The 23203-nt window shown below is 39.0% G+C and overlaps 1 protein-coding gene across 9 annotated transcripts in view; it reads left to right on the forward strand.

Annotated features, from left to right (window-relative positions):
- Positions 1-23203, forward strand: part of GRIK1 (glutamate ionotropic receptor kainate type subunit 1) — a 442037-nt gene that overhangs the window by 393186 nt on the left and 25648 nt on the right. For all 9 annotated transcript variants that reach the window (XM_061133910.1, XM_061133912.1, XM_061133911.1 and 6 more), the window contains 2 exons: positions 4293-4510; positions 21906-22131. In XM_061133910.1, coding sequence (XP_060989893.1) covers positions 4293-4510; positions 21906-22131 — 444 coding nt within the window. The remainder of the gene's footprint in view (positions 1-4292; positions 4511-21905; positions 22132-23203) is intronic.

Here is a 23203-nt window from a genome sequence, read left to right on the forward strand (position 1 = left end):
TATCAAGCAACAAATACAAATTTTCCTAGAGGGAAGAAAGGATAAATTACCTTAGAAATTGTTTACAAACTGGCATAGATGGAGATATCTATCTTTTCCCTTTTAGTCATAACCTCACAAGTTACAATTTGGAAAGGGATAAAATTTGAATCCTTTGAAAATTAGGTTGACTTACAGCCTTCCAATAGATGACAGTCCCTAAAACTATCACCTAATTACCACTCTGACAAACCCTACTGGGATTTGTCTTAGTTTCCCAGTAACTTTTTACAATCTCCCTCAGTTAGTAACCATAGCAACAGTAAACTGGAGATGTTGGAGGAAATGAAATTCAAACCACAGAAATGTAATACATTTTGTACATTTTCTATGATTTGGAGGATTTTGATTTTGTGGGGAAGGGAGGAGTGAGTTGTTTTAACCTTTGGAAGAAATCCAACACTTCTGTGGATTTTCCTCAGCTTTGATTCCAGGCGTATGGTCTAGAAAATACTTCTCAAGATTAAATGCATTAATTTAAGAAAATCATCAGTCACAGATGCTGTTGTGTTTGGAATATCTCCTTATTTGACAACAAGCTGCAAAATAAATTGGCAAAGGAAATTTCAACTAGGATATATATTAAAGATGTTTGTTACTTAGGGGTAAACCCTAAGGCTTCTCAGGAGGGACTTGTTATCATGCTACTCCAGGTGTTTATATTGTGTTTAAAAATTCCAAGGAGAGAGAACAAGGGTTTCTAGTGTGGAAATACCAAATAATTGAGCAAAGTGAGTAAATCATCTCAACACGCAGTTAAGTATAGTTTATTCAGGCAGTGCAAAGTAGGTGCAGACCCAGCACCTGATTTACTGGAAATCACTTGCGTGAGTTTAAAGCATAAGACAGAACTATAAATCCCACAGGAAAACTCATTGGATGACATATACTGCTTTACCAGTGCATTTAGTTTTTAAGGCATTTATCTTGTGGGCCATCACTTTCAAAGAGTGAAAGAGACTTCCTTCCTCACCAGTAACTTGCCTTCCTATGCCATTAGAATAGGAAAATATAGCCTTGGGTTTCCTAGAGTATGCAGCACGCCTGTGCAGGTATACGTGACCGTGACTGCCTTTTGTCATATGAGTGTTACTGTTGTTGTTTAGTCGCTATATCATGTCCAACTCTGCGACCCCTAGGACTGTAGCCTGCCAGCTCCTCTGTCCATGGGATTTCCCAGGCAAGAATACTGGAGGGAGTTGCCATATCTTTTTCCATGGATCTTCCCGATCCAGGGATCGAACCCATGTCTCCTGAATTGGAAGGCAGATTCTTTACTGCTGAGCCACAAGGGAAGCCCATCATATGAGAGTACCCTCTCCCTAAATTTCTCTTTGATACGCTACCTGTTTGGAGTTTCCCATCATCCACAGCAAACCGTGGGATGCAGTGTCTGCTAGTTACCACGACCTTGGGTACATGACAGTCAGCCCCAACCAGACTCTGCTTGTTTTTCAAGAAGTTTAAAGTATCTGTCAGGTGAAAAAATATTACAATGTACAAATTTGCAGACTGGTGACTATTCGTGCATTTGTCCTTAGCATGTGGCATTGGACCGGGTAGCTAATTACTTCTATACTGACTGTTGTGCTCTTGCTAGCAAAAGTTTGTCACTGTACTCAATTGGAAACCATTTTGTTTAATTTGTTTTTTAATGTGATGATCAGGCTTTCTCTTTTCTACAGAGCGTGAGCAAAGTCTGGATCAGGATTGGCTGTCATGTCTGCCGTAAAAGGCACTAAAGAGACTTCAGCAAGTATTGTCTCTCATCCCAAATATTTTCTGATGATGTTTTATTCTACTTTTATTACTGTCATGATTTCATCCTCTAGAGTTCTGAACTTTAACAAATCATCTCTACTTGAGTGAAGTCATTTCTAGGTATATCAGTTAACACTGAGAGTCATGAAAGTCAGAAAACTGTGTGAATTTTTTTCAAAAGATGAAGTGTTGAGAAATTCATACCATCTACCAAGGGTTTAAAATGTAGTACGAATAGGTTCCTATCAATTATTTTTAATTTCCAAGACAACTTCATTCAAACGTATAAATACATTTTATTTTGAAGTGTGATAGAATTGAATTTATTATTGCATGTAGACAGTTGGTTATCCATCTGTCTGCCCAGTTTTCCTGCCATATAATACACAATTATACAAATAATAAATTAAAACCTGATCTTTTCACAAATGCAACCAAATAAAATAAGGATAAATTCACAGCAGAAAATCTATACCTATAAGCTAGGAAAATATATCTACTAACTGTATTACCTATTTCCTATGGGTATTTTATGAAATAAATGGTGTTTTAACGATAGCCAACTAAAGATCTAAAATAATATCACACTGCCATGAGGCTGCTAGATCAATTCAGCATGAAGATATGAAACAAACTTGGGCATTAAACATACACACCCACAGGCATATAAATCCCATTAAACTGCAAGATTACAACAGCAACGCACTATCTTACTAAATCCTTAGAAGCAATTTGATGAAAACTGTTATAAATCTGTGTAACGTTACACACTCAAATTCAAACAAACAAGCAAAAAAAAAAAGAAATAAAAACCACGGTGAAGCCATTAACCTCATTAAAAGAGAATAAAGTACAAAGAATAGCTTTAGAAGACTATAGCTAATTCAAAGCTAAGAAACTCTTTATCTGCATATCATGAGCCTGGAGCTGACTCTGATTTCATGAGAAATATTTGCATTTGTTTACAGATTAACCTTGAGCATAAATTCATGTATTTGTAGATTGGTAAACTCCAATTTCCCTATCTTAAGTCATTAACGACAAAATTTCAAGACAATCAGAATAGTGAAAGACTCCTTTAAACCAGATAATTCACCTGCTGAACTTCACACTTTAGATTTAACTTAGGGTGTATCACATGGACGGAGGAGCCTGGTAGGCTGCAGTTCATGGGGTCGCGAAGAGTTGGACATGGCTGAGCGACTTCACTTTCACTTTTCACTTTTATGCATCGGAGAAGGAAATGGCAACCCACTCCAGTGTTCTTGCCTGGAGAATCCCAGGGATGGGGTCGCACAGAGTCGGACATGACTGAAGTGACTTAGCAGTAGCAGTTTTCCTTTCACTTCTTAAGTGGTCCCATAAACTCTATCATTTCTCCAAGTTTATGGAGAAAATGCCAAGAGAGAAACAATGGTGAATTTCAGGCAAGCAGATTAACCAAAATCCATCCACGGATCAATACAATGAGGGTAAGGGCTGCATATACCTTTCTGCCCCTTTCGCTTCTTCTGCTGGATTTATAGCCTTCCATAGCTCAGCTTGATCAAAAGTTATGAGCTAGAGCGCTTTCACAGATGCTTGTCCTTTGTGTAGGTAAACTTTGCCCATATACCCTTTCTTCAAGAGAGAAAGATGTTTTTTTCTTTTTTTGGTAAATACATTAAATGCCTCTATATTACCTTTATACAAATAATCAGGAATCATCTGATAACACCTAAAATGAGTGTTTTTACCAAGAAGGGCCCCTTTTCACGTGCAAAACAGCCAGTCTTTGAAGTATAATTAAATTGTACTTTATTCGAGGACAAAATTGTGCCTTTTCAGTGAATATATTATTTTCAGTTAAACAAGAATCAGCATTAAAAAAATAATTTCAACTTCAAAAATAACATAAAACAATAAAAAATGATTCATCAGCTGTCAAGTACAGTTGCATCCAATATCATTTGATTTGTAAAATAGTGTTTTATTAAATGCATGTGATAAATAGCATGCTATGTAAATCTTTTGAAAGTTTCTCCCATTCTTTAATATTAAATAAAATGTTAATGTTAATATTTTAAAGCCTTCACTGTTGTACAACCAAGAACATTTTATTTCACACAATAAGATGCATATTAGACAGTACAAAAAGGCCAGAACTCTGAGGATTTTTCAGCAAAAACAAGCAAACAAACTCAAACCTAAGCAACTAAACTATTTACAAATTTTAGACATATTATATCTCAGGGTTAAAATTATTAAAACCATCAAATGGAAATAAATCACACTTAAGCAGCAGCAGTGATAAATTATAAAAGATCATTTAGATTTTGCTTCATTTTCTAAAAGATACATCTATTCACCTACACACAAGAGAATAAATGCTTGATAGATTTGTGATTTTGAGTCACAAAAATGCATTATCTCTCTAGACTACTGTTGAATCTTGAGTCTCCTCTCTTCTAACACCTCTGTTTAACACTCTTACTCTGATGATACCATCACAGGATCAGAGTTGATGCCCAAAGCTCTCTCGACCAGAATAGTTGGAGGGATATGGTGGTTTTTCACCCTAATCATCATTTCATCCTACACTGCCAATCTGGCCGCCTTCTTGACAGTAGAGCGAATGGAATCCCCCATTGACTCAGCGGATGATTTGGCAAAACAAACCAAGATAGAATATGGGGCTGTCAGAGATGGATCAACAATGACCTTCTTCAAGGTAAGGAACTAACAGTGTATTCTCAATGGTCATCTCATACTAATGGAAAGAGGGTGTAGAAAAAGAGTCTGTCCAAAAACTTAAAAAAAATTGTTAGGCCATTTTTTTTATAAAATAAAATGTCTAATGATATAATCTGATTACAAAGAACCCAGGTGCCCACGGCAGTCAGTGTAAAGCAATTTCTTCAGTTCATCTAGATATCAACCCTTCTATCCCCAATATAGTACACTCAGATCCACATATCTCGACCTTCAATATCTTTCTCTTGCCTTTAGACCGTTTAGATATCAATCCTTCTATCCTCAATTTAGTACACTCAGTTCCACATATCAGTACCTTCAATATCTTTTCTTACCTTTATATACATTAATTAATGACTCATGTATGGAACTCACAAAATAAAGTTTACTTAATCTGAAATTCTGACAATCAAAAAATGTGAATATCATTATTTGATTCTTTGTGTTCTATACTGGATAAGACAGGAGCAGATAACAAGTAAATGTGTTGATAGTGGAATTTATTTGGACAATTAAATCCAAAAATATCCCAGGAGACTCCAGTCTAATATTGCATCTGTACCAACAGGGACAGCGCTCCCAGAGCAGCCTGAAGCCTTCCCATAGCCCAGAGAGCTTTCTGAGGCACCAGACGAGATTTAAGCTGGAATCAATATAGTTTTAGTGTCAAGTACATTTTGTTGTTCATGTCTTTTAATGACTTACCCGGAGTAATGAAACTGATTTCAGCCTTGCATACAGAATAAGCTGTAGTACTTTTATTATCAAATCTCAGATACTGTATCTCCCATGGGGGAAAATATGGATTTTAATAGATCCAGAAGCCTTTAGAGATGACAAAAAACCTTAGAGATCAGAAAGATTCAGACCTTCACATTACTCATGAAAAGAACAAAACCCTCAGAAGCTAAATTACCTGCTCAAAATCATACACTTGGTTTAAGACAGAGATAGGCTAAGACCTTCTTGTAAGAGGTAATTGTGCCTGGGAGGCGGGGGGTGGAGTGGGGAAGGAAAACAACAATTGTAACCAAAATAAACTCTAAAAACACTTTTGTCAACATTTCACACCCGAATTACGAAAATGAAGTTACCACTCCAGGACCAAGTGGACTGCTCTGACTTGTGGAGGATATTAATGTAGAGACAAGATATTAAGGGTAAAAAGAAGTGAACACTTCTTGGTGTAATAGTTCACAAAAATTGGTATTGTGTATGTGTGTATGTTAATAGTTCAGTTGTGTCCGACTCTCCGCAACCCCATGGACTGTAGCTCACCAGGCTCCCATCTATTACTTATGCAGTGCGTGTGGTTTAGCAATTACCAACAGTAGTAGATAAACAAATAAACACTTGTTTTAAGAGTAAACTAGGGGGCATCCCTGGCAATCCACTTCACCTTCCAATGCAGGGAGTGTGGGTTTGATTCCTGGTCAAAGAGCTAAGATACCATATGCCTCGGAACCAAAAAAAAAATATATAAAATATAAAACAGAAACGATATTTTAATACATTCAATAAAGTTTTTTAAAAATGGTCCACATCAAAAAAAAACTTAATAAAAAGAGTACACTATACCAGTACACTATACCCAGAGGTTTATAAAAAACAGAGCAATCTTAAAATGTTAGGATTTTCTTTTCCTCTATTTAAAAAAAAAAAATGATTTTTAAACACTTTTTTTTAAAAGAAATGTGTCATTGATTTAATGAAGGTATAAAGTGTGGTGACTGTTTCTTTTTTGGACAAGTGTTGTTTTCAGGACAAATGACATTAAATATTGGCTTTCCAACTTTCTGAAAGCTTGAATTTTCCTAAAATCAATAGTGTGAAGAAACGCAAGCTACCCCCAGCTAGTAATTCATCACAATACTTGTCAGAAACCAGGAAAGTGACCTGCAAGGCATATAGGACCGAGGGACACTGCTAAAGTAGAATTGAGTATGTCTGAAAAAATGTCTGAAATGACTTACCTCTTTCACCAATATCAAAAAGTTTTAAAGTATTGGGACATGGGCAAGCAGAAGCAGAGAAGATTCTATGACTACTGTGGTATAGTATAGTATACACAGAGCTTGTGCTCAGTCATGTCCGACTCTTTGCAACCCCATGGACTGTAGCCCGCCAGCCTCCTCTGTCCATGGGATTTTCCTGGCAAGAATACTGCTTACTAAGATGCACATCATAAATATAAAAAGAACGAGAGGCTATGCTTTGAAAAAGCCAGAGATCTGACTCTTGCCACAGTCCAATCAATCGTTGGATTCACACAGTATCCTTTAACCTCATTTTGATTTGTTTCTGCTCACGTGTTTCTACGTATAAAGGGTGTTGGTCCCCTTGTCTCCTGGCAGGATCCTAGGGTCAACACGTTAAGGTATTCTTGGATAGTGCTTTTCACGGAAATAATTCAGCGCTAGTCTCACAACGGCTGCTCCCTGAGCATTTTCAGAGCCGGCTCCTGCTTGCTCCCTGGTACTGAGGCACAAGGAAAAGTCTCTCGGGTGGCCGGGCAAATGAGACAATAAGCATCTCAGGGAGGAACACCATGATGAGAGTACAAACAATGACAGGGAGACGAGAAGCATGCATTACACACTAGCTCATAGCCACACACTCTGCTCCTAAACACTTTAAAGATATTATCTCATTTGATCCTTATAAAGGGCTACTGAGGGAAAAGCTAATATTATCCCCATTGTATGATGAGGAAAACGAGGCATCTATACATGCGTGCTAAGTCACTTAAGTCATATCCCACTCTATGCAACGCTATGGATGATAGCCTGACAGGCTCCTCTACCATGGGATTCTCCAGCAAGAATATGGCAGTGGGTTGCCATGCCCTTCTCCAAGGGATCTTCCCAACCCAGGAATCAAACCTGGGTCTCCTGCATTGCAGGCAGATTCTTTACCTTCTGAGCAACTAGTAGGAAAGTAAATGAGGCATCAGTTCAGTTCACCTCAGTCGCTCAGTTCAGTTCAGTCGCTCAGTCATGTCCAACTCTTTGTGACCGCATGAACTGCAGTGCACCAGGCCTCCCTGTCCATCAACAACTCCAGGAGCTTGTTCAAACTCAAGTCCATAGAGTTGGTGATGTCAGCCAACCATCTCATCCTCTGTCATCCCCTTCTCCCGCCTTCAATCTTTCCCAGCACCAGGGTCTTTTCCAATGACTCAGTTCTTCACATCAGGTGGCCAAAGTAATGGAGTTTCAGCTTCAGCATCAGTCCTTCCAATGAACACCCAGGACAGATATCCTTTAGGATGGACTGGTTGGATCTCCTTGCTGTCCAAGGGACTCTCAAGTGTCTACTCCAACATCACAGTTCAAAAGCATCAATTCTTCAGCGCTCAGCTTTCTTTATAGTCCTACTCTCACATCCATATGTGACTACTGGAAAAACCAATTTGACTATACGGGCCTTTGTTGGCAAAGTAATGTCTCTGCTTTTTAATATGCTGTCTAGGTTGGTCATAGCTTTTCTTCCAAGGAACAAGAGTCTTTTAGTTTCGTGGCTGCAGTCACCATCTGCAGTGATTTTTGAGTCCCCAAAATAAAGTCTCTCACTGTTTCCATTGTTTCCCCATCCATTTGCCATGAAGCGACGATGGAACCAGATGCCATGATCTTAGTTTTCTGAATGTTGAGTTTTAAGCCAGCTTTTTCACTCTCCTCTTTCACGTTCATCAAGAGGTTCTTTAGTTCCTCTTCACTTTCTGCCATAAAAGTGATGTCATCTTTGCACCTGAGGTTATTGATATTTCTCCTGGCAATCTTGATTCCACCTTGTGCTTCATCCAGTCCAGCATTTTGCATGATATATTCTGCATATAAGTTAAATAAGAAGGGTGACAATATATAGCCTTGATGTACACCTTTCCCAATTTAGAACCAGTCTGTTGTTTCATATCCATTTCTAACTATTGCTTCTTGACCTGCATACAGATTTCTCAAGAGGCAGGTCAGGTGGTCTGGTACTCCCATCTCTTTCAGAATTTTCCACAGTTTGTTGTGATCCACACAGTCAAAGGCTTTGGCGTAATCAATAATGTAGAAGTAGATGTTTCTCTGGAACTCTCCTGCTTTTTTGATGATACAATGGATGTTTGCAATTTGATCTCTGCTTCCTCTGCCTTTTCTAAATCCAGCTTGAACATCTGGAAGTTCACCGTTCACGTACTGTTGAAGCCTGGCTTGGAGAATTTTGAGCATTACTTTGCTAGCGTGTGAGCTGAGTGCAATTGTGTGGTAGTTTGAACATTCTTTGGTACTGCCTTTCTTTGGGATTGGGATGAAATGAGGCATAGCTCCATTAAATAACTTGCCACAAATTTATAAATCTATTGATGGGAGAGCCAGAGTTCAGTCAAACTTCAGAGAGTTCTAGAAGATAAGCATCTTGAGGACAGACAATTGGTCTCTTTTGTTTGTCATTTATATCCTCAGAACCTAAAACAGTACCTGGAACATTGTAGATACCTAGTAAAATATAGTAGACACTTAGAAAATCTGTTTTTAATAAATGAGCAAATGCACTGATGAAATCTAAGAGAGATGAATTCTATCAGAGAAAGAAAAAGAAGAAGGGAGGGAGATGAAGAAGTTTATTTGTGCAGGCTGCTATAACAGAACATCAGACTGGGAAGTTTATAAACAACAGACATTTATTTCTCACAATTCTAGAGGCTGAAAGTCAAGACCAGGGTCCAGCATGGTTGAATGAGGGCTCTCTTCCAGGTTGCAGCTTTTTACTATGTCCTCCTGTGGTAAGACGGGCAAAGGCCTTTTAGGAGCCTCTTTTATAAGGGCACTAATCCCATTCATGGCTCCATTCTCATGACTCAAACACCTCCCCAAAACCTCGCCTCCTTATGCCATCACCTTGGAGGGTCAGGATTTCAGCATATAGATTTGGGGGAGGAAACATTCAGACCATAACAGGAAGGATACAGAGAGATCCACAGAGGAAGAGAAGCCGTCCAATGTTCCTCAAGTTACAAGTTATCTCATAGCCCAGCAACCCTATTTATCAAGAAGGAATTTATTTGCAAAAAGAAAACAAGGACTAAATCCGATTTAATTTTCCCCTTGAGGGAGGCAAGCTGTCAGAAAGCTTCAGAGGGATCCACACTCGGGGATTTTAAGCTGGATTATTCTGCAAGGGAAAGACACGTGCCAGCCTTTAGCTCTCAGGGCAGTTCCACCCCATCACAGAGTGCAGCAGGTAAAGTCACAAGGACTCAGTTCTGACCCGGCTCTGCATTAACGCAGCACCTCTGCTGTGCCATTACGGCGTCCCTCCTCCCTTTCTCTCTTAATCAAAGACAGGATCCTCTCTGAGGTCGCTGAATCAATAAGGAAAGCTTCCTTTACCTGGTCTAGCTTACCCACATTCTGATCTACTGTTGGGGCTGTAATGACCCTTGCTCACATGGGTTCCATTCATACTCAGTCATAAGGAAATTTCTAATAAGAAGCATTTTTTCATCACACAGTGTAACTTCAAGCACTTTTGTCCCCTCAATATCCTCAAAATGTCCCTTTGGCACATTCAAATGGTGAAGCCGAGTCTCTGCTTTCAAGATGATTCTAAGTTGTTTTGCAGCTGAAGAATAGACAGCTGAAAGCTGAAAACAACTATGGAAATTACTAAAATCCATAAGCAAAGTGCACTAACCCTTCACACTGGGTCTCCGGGACACAAGCAGGGGATGCTTTTAGTAGAGATTCTGCAGGCAAAGGGCTTCCTAGGTGGCACCAGTAGTGAAGAATCTGCCTGCCAATTCAGGAGATGCATGTTTGATTCCTGGGTCAGGAAGATCCCCAGAGAAGGAAACGGCAACCACTTCAGTATTCTAGCCTGGGAAATCCCATGACAGAGAAGCCTGAGAGACTACAGTTCATGGGGCTGCAATGAGTAAGACACGACTGAGCACACACACACACACACACACACACACACACACACACACACACTGCTTGAAAAGTGTGACCGGAAGTTGCTCACTAAAATTTCCATCCAAAGTCTTTGATTTTTTTTTTTTAATCTAAACTGCTATTCTTGCAGACAACCTGGCCTTATATTTCAGATTTGGGATATTTGATTTTCAACGTGAGAAGAAAGTTATTTTTTTAAATAGCTCAGATGAGGTTTCGCTATCCATCATCTGAATTTAGACAAGGCTGAGGGAATAAATTGACATTTATTAATCAAGTGGTGGATCACGGTACCACTTGTCTAAGACAAGGGAGGCCAAAATAGCTTTCCTTCATAGAGCCATTCGTATGTGGGACAATCACAGTGATCACCAGGGACTGTATTTACACAAAGAACTGGGATTAAATCATAAATTCAAATACATATATATTCACAAAGTTTTATAGATGGGCACCTCAAGATACCTATATGCTAATGCCCATTAAAAAAGAACAATTTTAAGTTTTGTAACCAAGGGCATTTAGTTAATGATGCTTATTAAATATTATACTTCCTCAGGGTCATCTGCCCCTGAGTCTTAAAGACTTCAGCACTGTGGATGATATAATGCCTATTTGATGACAGGGTGTCAGTCACCAGTAGACCAATTACCAGGTCAAAGTTAAAGAAAGGCAGAGTGTTTTATCAACTGTCCAGGGACTGTCGAAGATGTTTTAGGAGATTCTCCAAGTATAAGGGGACCTTTTATTTGTCCTTGTTGGGCTATCTATCAATTTTTAAATGAAATCTCTTTATAAATCGGTATGCTAATAATTCAGAGCTTCAAGAGACTTCATATAAGAGAATTTTTTAAACAAATTCTCTTGTTATTTTCTACTCAGGAGAATACTAATTGATAACATGGTATTAATTATATTGGTTTCTCAGTTCTCTGCTGTTGAATTGCTTTGTCCTTTGAGTTGTTTCAAAATCCTGAATGATAGACTTTCCAGCCCTCCCCACTGTCTGAGACCAACCCAGCATCTTAGGAGATACAAAGAATAGTCAGTTCAAGATCTGTGGACATAACTTGAGAGCAGATTTCCTAAGGCCATTTCCTCTCTTATATACAACGATGTTGAGAGCCGTGGCACCCAAATACAACTTCTCCTTTTATGTTAGAGCACTAAGGTACTAATCTTTAATCTTCTCCATGTCTCATAAAAAGTAGGACATGTGAAGAAATTGCTTTTTCTCCTTATAATTATTAATTCTATTAATTACCCTAGGACAAATGGAATACCCCAAACTTTGGTCTCACAGTGATAGTTTAGCAACTCATTTCTTTTTCCTAGATGAAGAAATAATTGTCATGTTAAAAGTTGAAGAATCATTTAAGGCCTAAAGCAAGGGTTTTCTCAATGCCTCTTGCAAACCATCATCCAAGAATAATGATTTAGGTTCAGAGATTAGGGATCTCAGCCAGTCTTCTCAGGAGATATAACTAGTATAAAATTAAAACTTAGAGTAAAGCTTTGTTCTGGAGCCAGATAGCCTGGGTTCAGATTCTGATATTACTGCTTGTTAGCTGTACACGTGCATATGTGCCAGTTGCTTCATGTCCAGCTCTTTGCGACCCTTTGGTCTGTAGCCCGCCAGGCTCCTCTATCAATGGGATACTCCAAACGAGAATACTAGAATGGGTTGCCATGCCCTCCTCTAGGGGATCTTCCTGACCCAGGGATGGAACCTGCATCTGCTGCATTGCAGGCAGATTCTTTACTGCTGAGTCACTGGAGAAGCCCCATTAGCTATGTAGAACTTGGTAAGTTATTGAATCCTCTATACCTTAAAATATTATTTTAAGAAATACATAACTTAATAGAGGTAGTGTGCTTGTAATACTAATTGGCAAATTATAAACAAGAAAACTGTTAAATAAAAAAGAGAAAAAATGCTAAAGATTATTATAATTTTCACCTACAACATCAACACCATTAGCATCCAATCCTTATTCCTAGCTATTAGTCCTACTGTTTCAACTTTCTGAATTTAAAAAAAAAAAAAAAAAAAAAACTCTCCAGTTTGGTCTTTGTTCAGATTCCTCACCATCGTGATCCCTAGGTGGTGTGGCTTCTGCTACTAGACAGAAAATTCCAGAGAGTGCCAGTGCCCAAATCTCAAAGACTTTCAGAGGCCAAGACAGAAGAAAAACTTAGTCGTTGGAAGCTTTGCTGAGCACATACAGGCATTTGCAGAAGAACCGCTTCCAGATGATAGATAAGCAGCAGATGGTGAGGCTGCCCTTAGAATTCAGCTGAGAAGAATGAGGCAGTTCAACTCAATTCAGCTCAATTTAGACTTTTTTCCACGATCTCCACTTTGACCAGTACTTGAAGTTGGCACTGTAAGAGACAGGATAGGGAGGATATAAAATTTTGCTCAAGGCTTAAAGACCTGAATATCAATAAAGAGACAAGATGCACATAGACCTGTTAAATATAATACAGCATGTGATTAAATAGCATGCCTTATGCAGACAGGAAGTGGTGTGAACATAGGAAAAGTCCTTGTGAACCCAGAATAGTAGAAAATACTCATGTAAAAAATGACTCTCAGTAGAAGCTAGCCTTGTAAAAATCATCTCAGACCCAAGTCACAGGATTACACAGATTAGATCATGGTTCAGGCTAAAATGACTTGAATAAAATAGATTTTTAAAAAATCGTAACAGGTTTGTCATTGCTGGCTTTCATGGTCTGGGGACTTTGGACCTGCTGTGGGAATAAGGGAGTCTCTAGCCTTTATAATCTCCTTCCAGAGAGTGGCTAGGTGATTTCATTAATTCAAAAGATATTTCAAGAAAGTTACTGAGGCTGCACCAGTGCATCTGAAGCAATGAGCCATTATGGGCAGACAGGTTTCAGACAGAAGTAGTCATGTAAGGAAGCACAAAATGAAAGACATTTCACAAACTTCTCTGCAGAGCAAGGAACTCTTCACATAGGAGCTATTAGGTCTTGTTTGAAAGATCCAGCCAATCCTGCCATCAGTGTTCAAACTGCCAAGTACCTGTAGTTTAAAAATGTATTGCTTAGGGAGAAATCCATGAGGTCAATTAAAGTTAACCTGTTTCAGTGCCTGATACATTGCCTGTAAGGGACCAATATTTAATTCTGGACAGGAGAAAAGCATGAAAAATGTTTTAGCAAAGGTGTTTAAATCCCACTGAAGGAAATTGTCAAAGGGAACACATGAATTTCTAAAAACCTAGGAGATTCTGCAAATGTCATAACTTTCTGTCAATTCAAGGTAAGAGCATAATCAGCTGGAATGATCATATATATTAATACATTTGAAAGATAGAGGCCCCTCACTATAGTAAAAATGCTTTCATCTGAGAATATTTTCTTCAAAGTGACTTTTGTAAATTAAATCATATTTTTAAAAAATCCAGGATAACTTATTATTTAATGAAATAATATATCTAATCATGTGTTAAACTTCCCTAGTGGCTCATATGGTAAAGAATCTGCCTGCAATGTGAGAGACCAAAGTTCAGTCTCTGGGTCCAGAAGGTCCCTAGAGAAGGGAATGGCTGCCCACTCCAGTACTCCTGCCTGGAGAATCCCATGGAAAAAGGAGCCTAGTAGACTCCAGTCCGCAGGGTCACAAAGAGGTGGAGATGACTGAGAAACTTTCACTTCGCTTCAATTGTGTGTTAAGGGAAATGATTGCTTTTAAGGCAACGGTTCACCTCTGATATATCTGCTTTATAAGTTTGGATGCCTGCATGGCTAATTTCTGTCTCTGATTGATTTTTAAGGTTTTTACATTTTTTTTTAACTTAATTTTATTTTTTATTTATTTGCGGTTGCACTGGGTCTCTGTTGCTGCGTGGGTTTTCTCTAGTTGCAGTGAGCCGAGGCTGCTCCCTGCCTGCGGTGCACGGGCTTCTCACTGCCGTGGCGTCTCATTGCGGAGCCCCGGCTCCAGCGCACGGCCTCGGTAGTTGTGCCGCATAGGCTTAGTCGCTCTACAGCACGTGGAATTCTCCTGCACCAGGGATGGAACCTGTGTCCCCCGCATTGGCGGCTGGATTCTTATCCATTGTACCATCAGGGAAATCCCTTTTTTTTTTAAGAAAATCAATGTTTATCTAAAACAAAAGTAAGTTGAAGATGACATTTAGAAATGTAATTGTCTTTGGTATTTTATTTGTTCTATAAGTATGTATTTACCATATTTATAAGACCATTTGTTTATAAGATAACAAAAATCAAATATCAATAATCTATCCTTAGTGTATTTGTTTGGGGTTATGGATATATGTAAAAATAAGTGTATAAATAGGTGTATATATATATCAGTCAGTTCAGTTCAGTTCAGTTGCTCAGTCGAATCCAACTCTTTGCCACCCCATGAATCGAAGCACTCCAGGCCTCCCTGCCCATCACCAACTCCCGGAGTTTACCCAAACTCATGCCCATCGAGTCGGTGATGCCATCCAGCCATCTCATCCTCTGTCGGCCCCTTCTCCTCTTGCCCCCAATCCCTCCCAGCATCAGGGTCTCGTCCAATGAGTCAACTCTTCGCATGAGGTGACCAAAGTACTGGAGTCTCAGCTTCAGCATCAGTCCTTCCAATGAACACCCAGGACTGATCTCCTTTAGGATGGACTGGTTGGATCTCCTTGCTGTCCAAAGGACTCTCAAGAGTCTTCTCCAACACCACAGTTCAAACGCATCAATTTTTCGGCACTCAGCTTTCTTCACAGTCCAACTCTCACATCCATACATGACCACTGGAAAAAACCATAGCCTTTACCAGATGGACCTTTGTTGGCAAAGTAATGTCTCTGCTTTTTAATATGCTATCTAGGTTGGTCATAACTTTCCTTCCAAGGAGTAAGCGTCTTTTAATTTCACGGCTGCAGTCACCATCTGCAGTGATTTTGGAGCCCCAAAAAATAAAGTCTGACACTGTTTCCACTGTCTCCCCACCTATTTCCCATGAGGTGATGGGACCAGATACCATGATCTTAGTTTTCTGAATGTTAAGCTTTAAGCCAACTTCTTCACTCTCCTCTTTTACTTTCATCAAGAGGCTTTTTAGTTCCTCTTCACTTTCTGCCATAAGGTGGTGTCATCTGCATATCTGAGGTTATTGATATTTCTCCCGGCAATCTTGACTCCAGCTTGTGCTTCTTCCAGCCCTGCGTTTCTCATGATGTACTCTGCATATAAGTTAAATAAGCAGGGTGACAATATACAGCCTTGACATACTCCTTTTCCTATTGGGAACCAGTCTGTTGTTCCATGTCCAGTTCTAACTGTTGCTTCCTGACCTGCATATAGGTTTCTCAAGAGGCAGGTCAGCTGGTCTGGTTTTCCCATCTCTTTCAGAATTTTCCACAGTTTATTGTGATCCACACAGTCGAAGGCTTTGGCATAGTCAATAAAGCAGAAATAGATGTTTTTCTGGAACTCTCTTGCTTTTTCGATGATCCAGAGGATGTTGGCAATTTGATCTCTGGTTCCTCTGCCTTTTCTAAAACCAGCTTGGACATCTGGAAGTTCTCGGTTCACATATTGCTGAAGCCTGTCTTGGAGAATTTTGAGCATTACTTTTACCAGCATGTGAGATGAGTGCAATTGTGCGGTAGTTTGAGCATTCTTTGGGATTGCCTTTCCTAGGGATTGGAATGAAAACTGACCTTTTCCAGTCCTTTGACCACTGCTGAATTTTCCAAATTTGCTGGCATATTGAGTGCAGCACTTTCACAGCATCATCTTTCAGGACTTGAAATAGCTCAACTGGAATTCCATCACATCCACTAGCTTTGTTCATAGTGATGCTTTCTAAGGCCCACTTGACTTCACATTCCAGGATGTCTGGCTCTAGGTCAGTGATCACACCATTGTGATTATCTGGGTTGTGATAACTTTTGTACAGTTCTTCTGTGTTTTCTTGCCACCTCTTCTTAATATCTTCTGCTTCTGTTAGGTCCATACCATTTCTGTCCTTTATCAAACCCATCTTTGCCTGAAATGTTCCCTTGATATCTCTAATTTTCTTGAAGCGATCTCTAGTCTTTCCCATCCTGTTGTTTTCCTCTATTTCTTTGCATTGATCACTGAGGAAGGCTTTCTTATCTCTCCTGGCTATTCTTTATATATGTTGGCCTGAAGTAGAATTGCAGTTATTCATTTAACTGAATAGTGGGATTATACATCTTTACTGTAGAAGCCCTATAACCTGGTTAAAGAAATAATGTGATAATGTGTATTTCAGAAAAAATAAAATATTAGAGGGCTAGGTCTATAAAATGCACATACCATCAGTCTTAGGATCGTATTACACTCCAGAATTCACACATATTTTACCTATTATAGTAAAAATCCTGCAACTGAAACCAATGAAACTATATGAAATAGAAAATGCTGTTAAAAGAAAAAAATATAAACAATACCTACATTTCTTTGCAGGTTACAACTGCTGCACTTCCCAAAACACTAATTTTTTTTTTGTCTAAACAAATATAAGCTGTCTAAATTCATGTAAATTGTTTCCATGCATTGTGTGATGACTGCAAGAATTGCAGCAGCCCCAGATATAATAGAAAAATGCCACAGCTTTTTACTGCAACTATTTCTTTAGAAAATGTGTTAATGATGTTAAAATGTCAGTCAAGTCATAAGTTTGATGTTCTGTGTATTAAAACAAATAGTTGATTCCCTGTTAGTTAAGAACACATACCCTAGAGCCAGATTGATAGGATCGGGTCCTAGTTTCACCATTTCCTTATGTGGCATTCTGTTTCCTCATCTGTAAAGGAGAAATAATAATGGTATCTTTCTCATATGAACACTGTGAAGATTCAATGGATTAATAATGCAAAGTGCTTAGAATCGTCCTGGGCTCACAGTAAACACTGCATGTGTTGGTTATTATTACCATTTTCAATCAGCAGTTTTTAAGCGCACAGAGACCAATTGTAAATCATTTCCCACTGAGTGTTTAACTTGCAAGAATTATGAGAGAAAAAAGAGAAATAAACAAGTCATCAAATGGTGATACAGTTATACTCCCTTAAAACAAATTTTAAATGAAAAAAACACTCTTTGCCAACAACCTTTCATCAGCATCAGAATAGCCATATAATCAGGTTTAACTAGACAAAATAAATGTATTTAAACCTTGATGCCCCCTGTAAGATTTAAAAAAAAAAAAAGCTAAAGAATTTCAGGTTTAATAAATGAGGACTTTTCAGTTTTAGTGATTTTTGATAAGAAGCTCAGAGTACTTTACAAATCTTCTAATTAACCTTTGCCATATTCAGTGAAATAAAATGCAATCACTGTTTCTTCTTTTTAAACATATATTATTTAGAGCAATTTAGCAGGCTGAGACTATAGAAGATTTACAAGTGCAGAAATTTCCAAACTGTCATTCAGATGATTTGCTTGATCTTTTAATATTTATGACAATGTTCCATAAAGCATGCATTTATTTTTAAGAATTATTAAGATTTGTGTCTTAAAAATTGTCTATTAAAAAAAAAAACCTAATTTAATTACTCTTAAAATAGTACTTTATGACCAAACAGAAAATAAATATTGCAAAACATAGTGTAAAAGAGGATGGAATTAAAAAATAAGGGGGAAAGAGACCTTCACTCTGTATTGGCTCTTTAATCAACACGACACTTGGGTGTCACTTCACTGCAGGACCAGCATAAGTAATGCGAGAAGGCTGATCTGAAGAGTAGTACCTAGGAGTTGAAGGATCCTTAAATGAAACTTGTCCAACACTGAAATTCTCCTTGCAAGTTTCCAGTGGTAGAAAATGCACTATATCCTAAGGTGCTAAAGCCATCTACAAATAGTTTTAACTGCTAAAAAGATTATTTCTTAGCCACATTCTGGGTCTTTTTATCTAAGCTCCCCAGTTTTTCAAATGTAGAATAGAAGGCAGTCCCACAACTTTCTAAACAAGGAAAGAAAACTTGAAATTAAACCAGAAGGATGCTATTCTCTGACCCATTATGCTTTCCACCATTAGGCTGGACAAACATAGCAGGAGGGACCAGAGAAATTTAGAATGTTCCCTATGCCTTCTACTTGACCAAGTCCTCCACCAAGTGACCAGTTATTTTCTTACCGAGGAGAAGTTCTGCCATCAATGAGTCACAGTCCATGCCAGCTAGATTTCCCTTCTAGCACCTCAGGGAACTGAAGCCAAGATCAGCCTTCTACTCCAAAAAGGAAGAAGTAAATAAACCTTAAGGTCATGGTCATGACCCTAAATTAATTAATGACCTTCAGCTATATTTGTTGCTGTTGTTCCATTGGTAGGTTGTGTTCAACTCTTTGTGACCCCATGGACTGTAGCCCTTCGGGCTCCTCCATCTATGGGATTTCCCAGGCGAGAATATTGGAGTGGATTGCCATTTCCTTCTCCAGGGCATCTTCCCTACCCAGGGATCCAACTCATATCTCCTGCATTGGCAGATGGATTCTTTACCACTGAGCCACCAGGGAAATCCCATCAGCTCTATAGTGTGGTGCTAATCAAAGTGCAATATGATATGTGTTGATTCAGGGAACATTGTGTTACCAACCTGTGATAAGATTAAAAAATAAAATGAGATTAAGAGTTTAGCAGTGCTGTAGCTCTCAGATATTGTGGTGGCATCAAGAACGTGATTAATGGATTCTTCTTGAATATAGAAATCTGTCAAAATTTAATCTGGTGAGCCACACCTGGTATGAGTGCATATGAACCCTACCTACCATAACACAGTAGGATCCCAGATAGGTCTGGCCTGGAATGAAAATACAGACAGTCCTTCACTGCAGATGATTTGAGAACCACACTGGATTGGGACCAATAACAAGTGTATATGTTTTCAGTTGAATCTTCTCATCTTTTTCCATGTCCTTCAATACATAAATTCCAAGAAGGACTCCTCCCCAGGTGGTTTATTTCTCATGAATGAACTGATCTTTAACTTTGTTTTGTCCTCAGCTTCCATGCATGCAAGCTAAGTCGCTTCAGTCATGACTGACTCTTTGCAACTCTATGGACTGTAGCCCTCCAGGCTGCTCTTTCTATGGGATTCTCCAGGCACGGGTTGCCATGAGTGGGTTGCCATGCCCTCCTCCAGAGGATCTTCTCGATCCAGGGATCAAACCTAAGTCTCTCATGTCTCCTTCATTGGCAGGAAGGTTCTTTATCACTTAGCTCCACCTGGAAAGCCCTATAGCTTCCATAGACCATACACAAAAAATCCAGTTTTCTACCTATTTACAATATTCATATTGAATAAAATTTGAGTGTAATGGAAAAACAGATGTTTCATGGATTTTTTATATGGGGGTAATTCCTAGTTTGCATTAACTTGATACCAAATCACAGATAACCTCAGGGCATAATTCAAGTTCATGAATATATGCTATAGTGTCACAGGTAGATCACATAAGGTGAAAATCATTCTCAGAAGAATTTAGCTAGATTGACATTCACCTCCCAAAATAAGCATGCAAAGACCATTGAACTAGATTGCAGGGGATTGAGGTCTGGGGCTTCCCTGGTGGCTCAGATGGTAAAGAATCCTCTTGCAATTCAGGAGACTCAGGTTCAGCCTCTGGGTCAGGAAGATCCCCTGGTGAAAGGAATGGCAACCCACTCCAGTATTCTTGCCTGGAGAATCCCATGGACAGCGGAGCCTGGTGGGCTATAGTCCACAGGACCAAGGAGTTGGACACAACTGAGTGACTAATCTCACACTGAGGTCCAGTATTACCTATTGTACGTACTAACCAGTTTTGTGACTTTCACAGTCTCCAAACCTTCTGTGCCAAAATTTCCTCCTTTATGAAAACAGGAGTTTGAATAAGCCACTTTCTAAAATCTTTTGACAACTTTAAAATTTCATAATTCTAAAAAAAAACATTTTCCCTTAAGGAAGTTTCGTGATGGAGGAATAATTTCCCCGGCAGTGTGTTCATTGCCAAAAGACAGACTGACCTCTTTGCACTTGCACAAGTAGCTCTTGATTATAAATTTAGCATCATCAGACTCTTCTAGGCTAAAATGACCCAACAAATTAGGCGTTGACCCCCAACCTCAAAGACACACTTTTTCATGGTGACGTGAACCCCAACTTTCAGATATCTCTGAAAGTGAGGAGTAATTCACACAGGCCTGACCATGACAAAATGGTTTCCATAACACACCAGTATCTAGAAGGTACTGTTTATTGAATTGCTATTTGTCTCCTGAGACTTTTCTCAAGGAGCTCTTCAAATGCTTAACAACCCAAAATAAAGCCATCTGGCCTCCCTCAACTCATAAAGCCTGCAGCATTAACCCAGGTCTTAAACAGAGTTAGGAATTGAGTGAGCCCCCAGGAACACTAGAACGTGAGTAACCACGCTAGCGTTGAATCCACAGGTATTTCATTTATTGCTTATGACCACAAATCATGTTTTAAGCATCTTTGCACTCCTGAGATGGTAAGATGATAAGCCCTGTGCCTGACAAGGAAGCTCTCGTGTGTGTGTGTGTGTGTGTGTGTGTGTGTGTGTGCGCGCGCCATATACAATGTGTGTGCTGGAGATAGCTCGAAATTATCAGTAATTCCCCCAGTGTCTTTCATCTTTCAAATTAATAGACGGAAGTGCTAATGCAAATGAAGACAAATACAGGAAAAAAAATTGAAGCAATATGGAAATTACAAAACAATGCAAACAAAATCATACAGTTTCAAATGAATATTTAGTCCTCATTATCTGAAACATAATTGGAACTTAAAACTAAGTATATACAAAAAAGACATATAAGAAGACAATAAGAAGAGTTTTCTGATCTGAATTTCAGTCTGAAAGAGCTTTTGCTCTAAGTTTTCTAGAGAAGATAAGAGTAATCAGCAGTTCTTTCATAAATAAAGCAGAGAAACTCTGGGATGTATCCCAAGGCTGTCCCTGCAAAGGAATGTTAAAATTTACATATCAGAACAGTAAAACAATGCCTACTGAAGTTAAGTAGATGAAGGCAATGGAATTAATGAATAGAGTCCTGGGGTGATCTAGTCACCCTTTGGCCCGTGGGGCTTTGCGGTCTTAATCTTAAGTGGCCAGAGTTCATTAGGCAAATGCTGTCATTGATATCAATGTTCTTTCTTCCATTCTGAAATCAACAAAAGAATCTTATGGCAATTCTTACGTCAGTGGGGCAGGATCTCTTTTTTCTCCATAGCTGCCTCAGCGCCCCCAAGTGTTTTTCCTTGACAACTACCAAACTAAAGTCCCAGGATCATCAATATTAGTTTCCTACCTAAAGAGAAAGAACCCTCCCTACACAGTTTGAATCCCCGGGGTTTTGAGTAGCTTTAGGGCCTGTTTTCTCAGCACTCTCTGCTGGCGGGTGTGTTTTTTTCCCTGCAGAAATCGAAGATATCCACCTATGAGAAGATGTGGGCTTTCATGAGTAGCAGGCAGCAGACTGCCCTGGTCAAAAACAGTGATGAGGGGATCCATCGAGTGCTCACCACTGATTATGCCCTGCTGATGGAGTCCACCAGCATTGAGTATGTGACGCAGAGAAACTGCAACCTCACCCAGATCGGGGGCCTCATTGACTCCAAAGGTTATGGAGTGGGAACGCCTATTGGTAAGAAAGGCAAGGCAGTATCCAAGATGGCGAATGTTAATTACAAAGTATAGAAGGGAATGGACTCAGATATATCTACTCCACATTCCAAGAAAGTCTACAATGCCTTCCATGAACTAATTAAAAGGGAAATGCCCATACAGATCATAGACAGGTTAGAAATAGAGTCCAAGATCTTCAATCTAATAAACTTTCAACTCATTATTTCTTTCAAGTTCTACCACCACATATATGTTTAAGGTCATAGATTTTATTATTTTAACCCAAATATTGTTTAAAAATATCTTCCAAATTAACACTCTTCACATTATGTTCTCCAATACTTGCCTATATAGTTTTTTTTTCTGTATTAAATTTTACTAGAATACAGCAAAATTCACTAGGCATATAGATGACAAAGTTAAAGAGCTAGTGTTCCATGTAAGTCAAAAACAAAACTATCTATCAAAAGGAAAAGGTCAAAGATTAAATTATAATTTGCTCAGACAATATGCCAGATTCAATCATTAATAACTATCTAAAATCTCCAAATAGTCCTTGATGTTCAGTCACTAAGTTGTGTCCAACTCTTTGCCACTCCATGGACTGCAGCATGCCAGGCTTCCCTGTCTTTCACTGTCTCCCAGAGTTTGCTCAAACTCATGTCCACTGAGTTGGCAAGGCCATCCAACCATCTCATCCTCTGTTGCCCTCTTCTCCTTCTGCCCTCAATCTTTCCCAGCATTCAGATCTTTTCCAGTGAATCAGTTCTTCATATCAGATAGCCAAAGTACTGACGCTTCAGCTTCAGCATCAGTCCTTCCAATGAATATTCAGGGTTGATTTTCTTTAGGACTAACTGATTTGATCTCCTTGCTGTCCAAGGGACTCTCAAGAGTCTTCTCCAGCACCACAGTTCAAAAGCATCATTGCTTCAGTGCTCAGCCTTCTTCATGGTCCAACTCTCACATTCGTAGATTTACTGGAAAATCCACAGCTTTGTGGACCTTTGTCGGCAAAGTGATGTCTCTGTTTTTAAGATGCTCTCTAGGTTTGTCATAGCTTTCATTCCAAGGATCAAATGTCTTTTAAT

Source organism: Dama dama, chromosome 31 (genome assembly GCF_033118175.1).
Source record: "Dama dama isolate Ldn47 chromosome 31, ASM3311817v1, whole genome shotgun sequence".
NCBI classification, from domain to species: domain Eukaryota; kingdom Metazoa; phylum Chordata; class Mammalia; order Artiodactyla; family Cervidae; genus Dama; species Dama dama.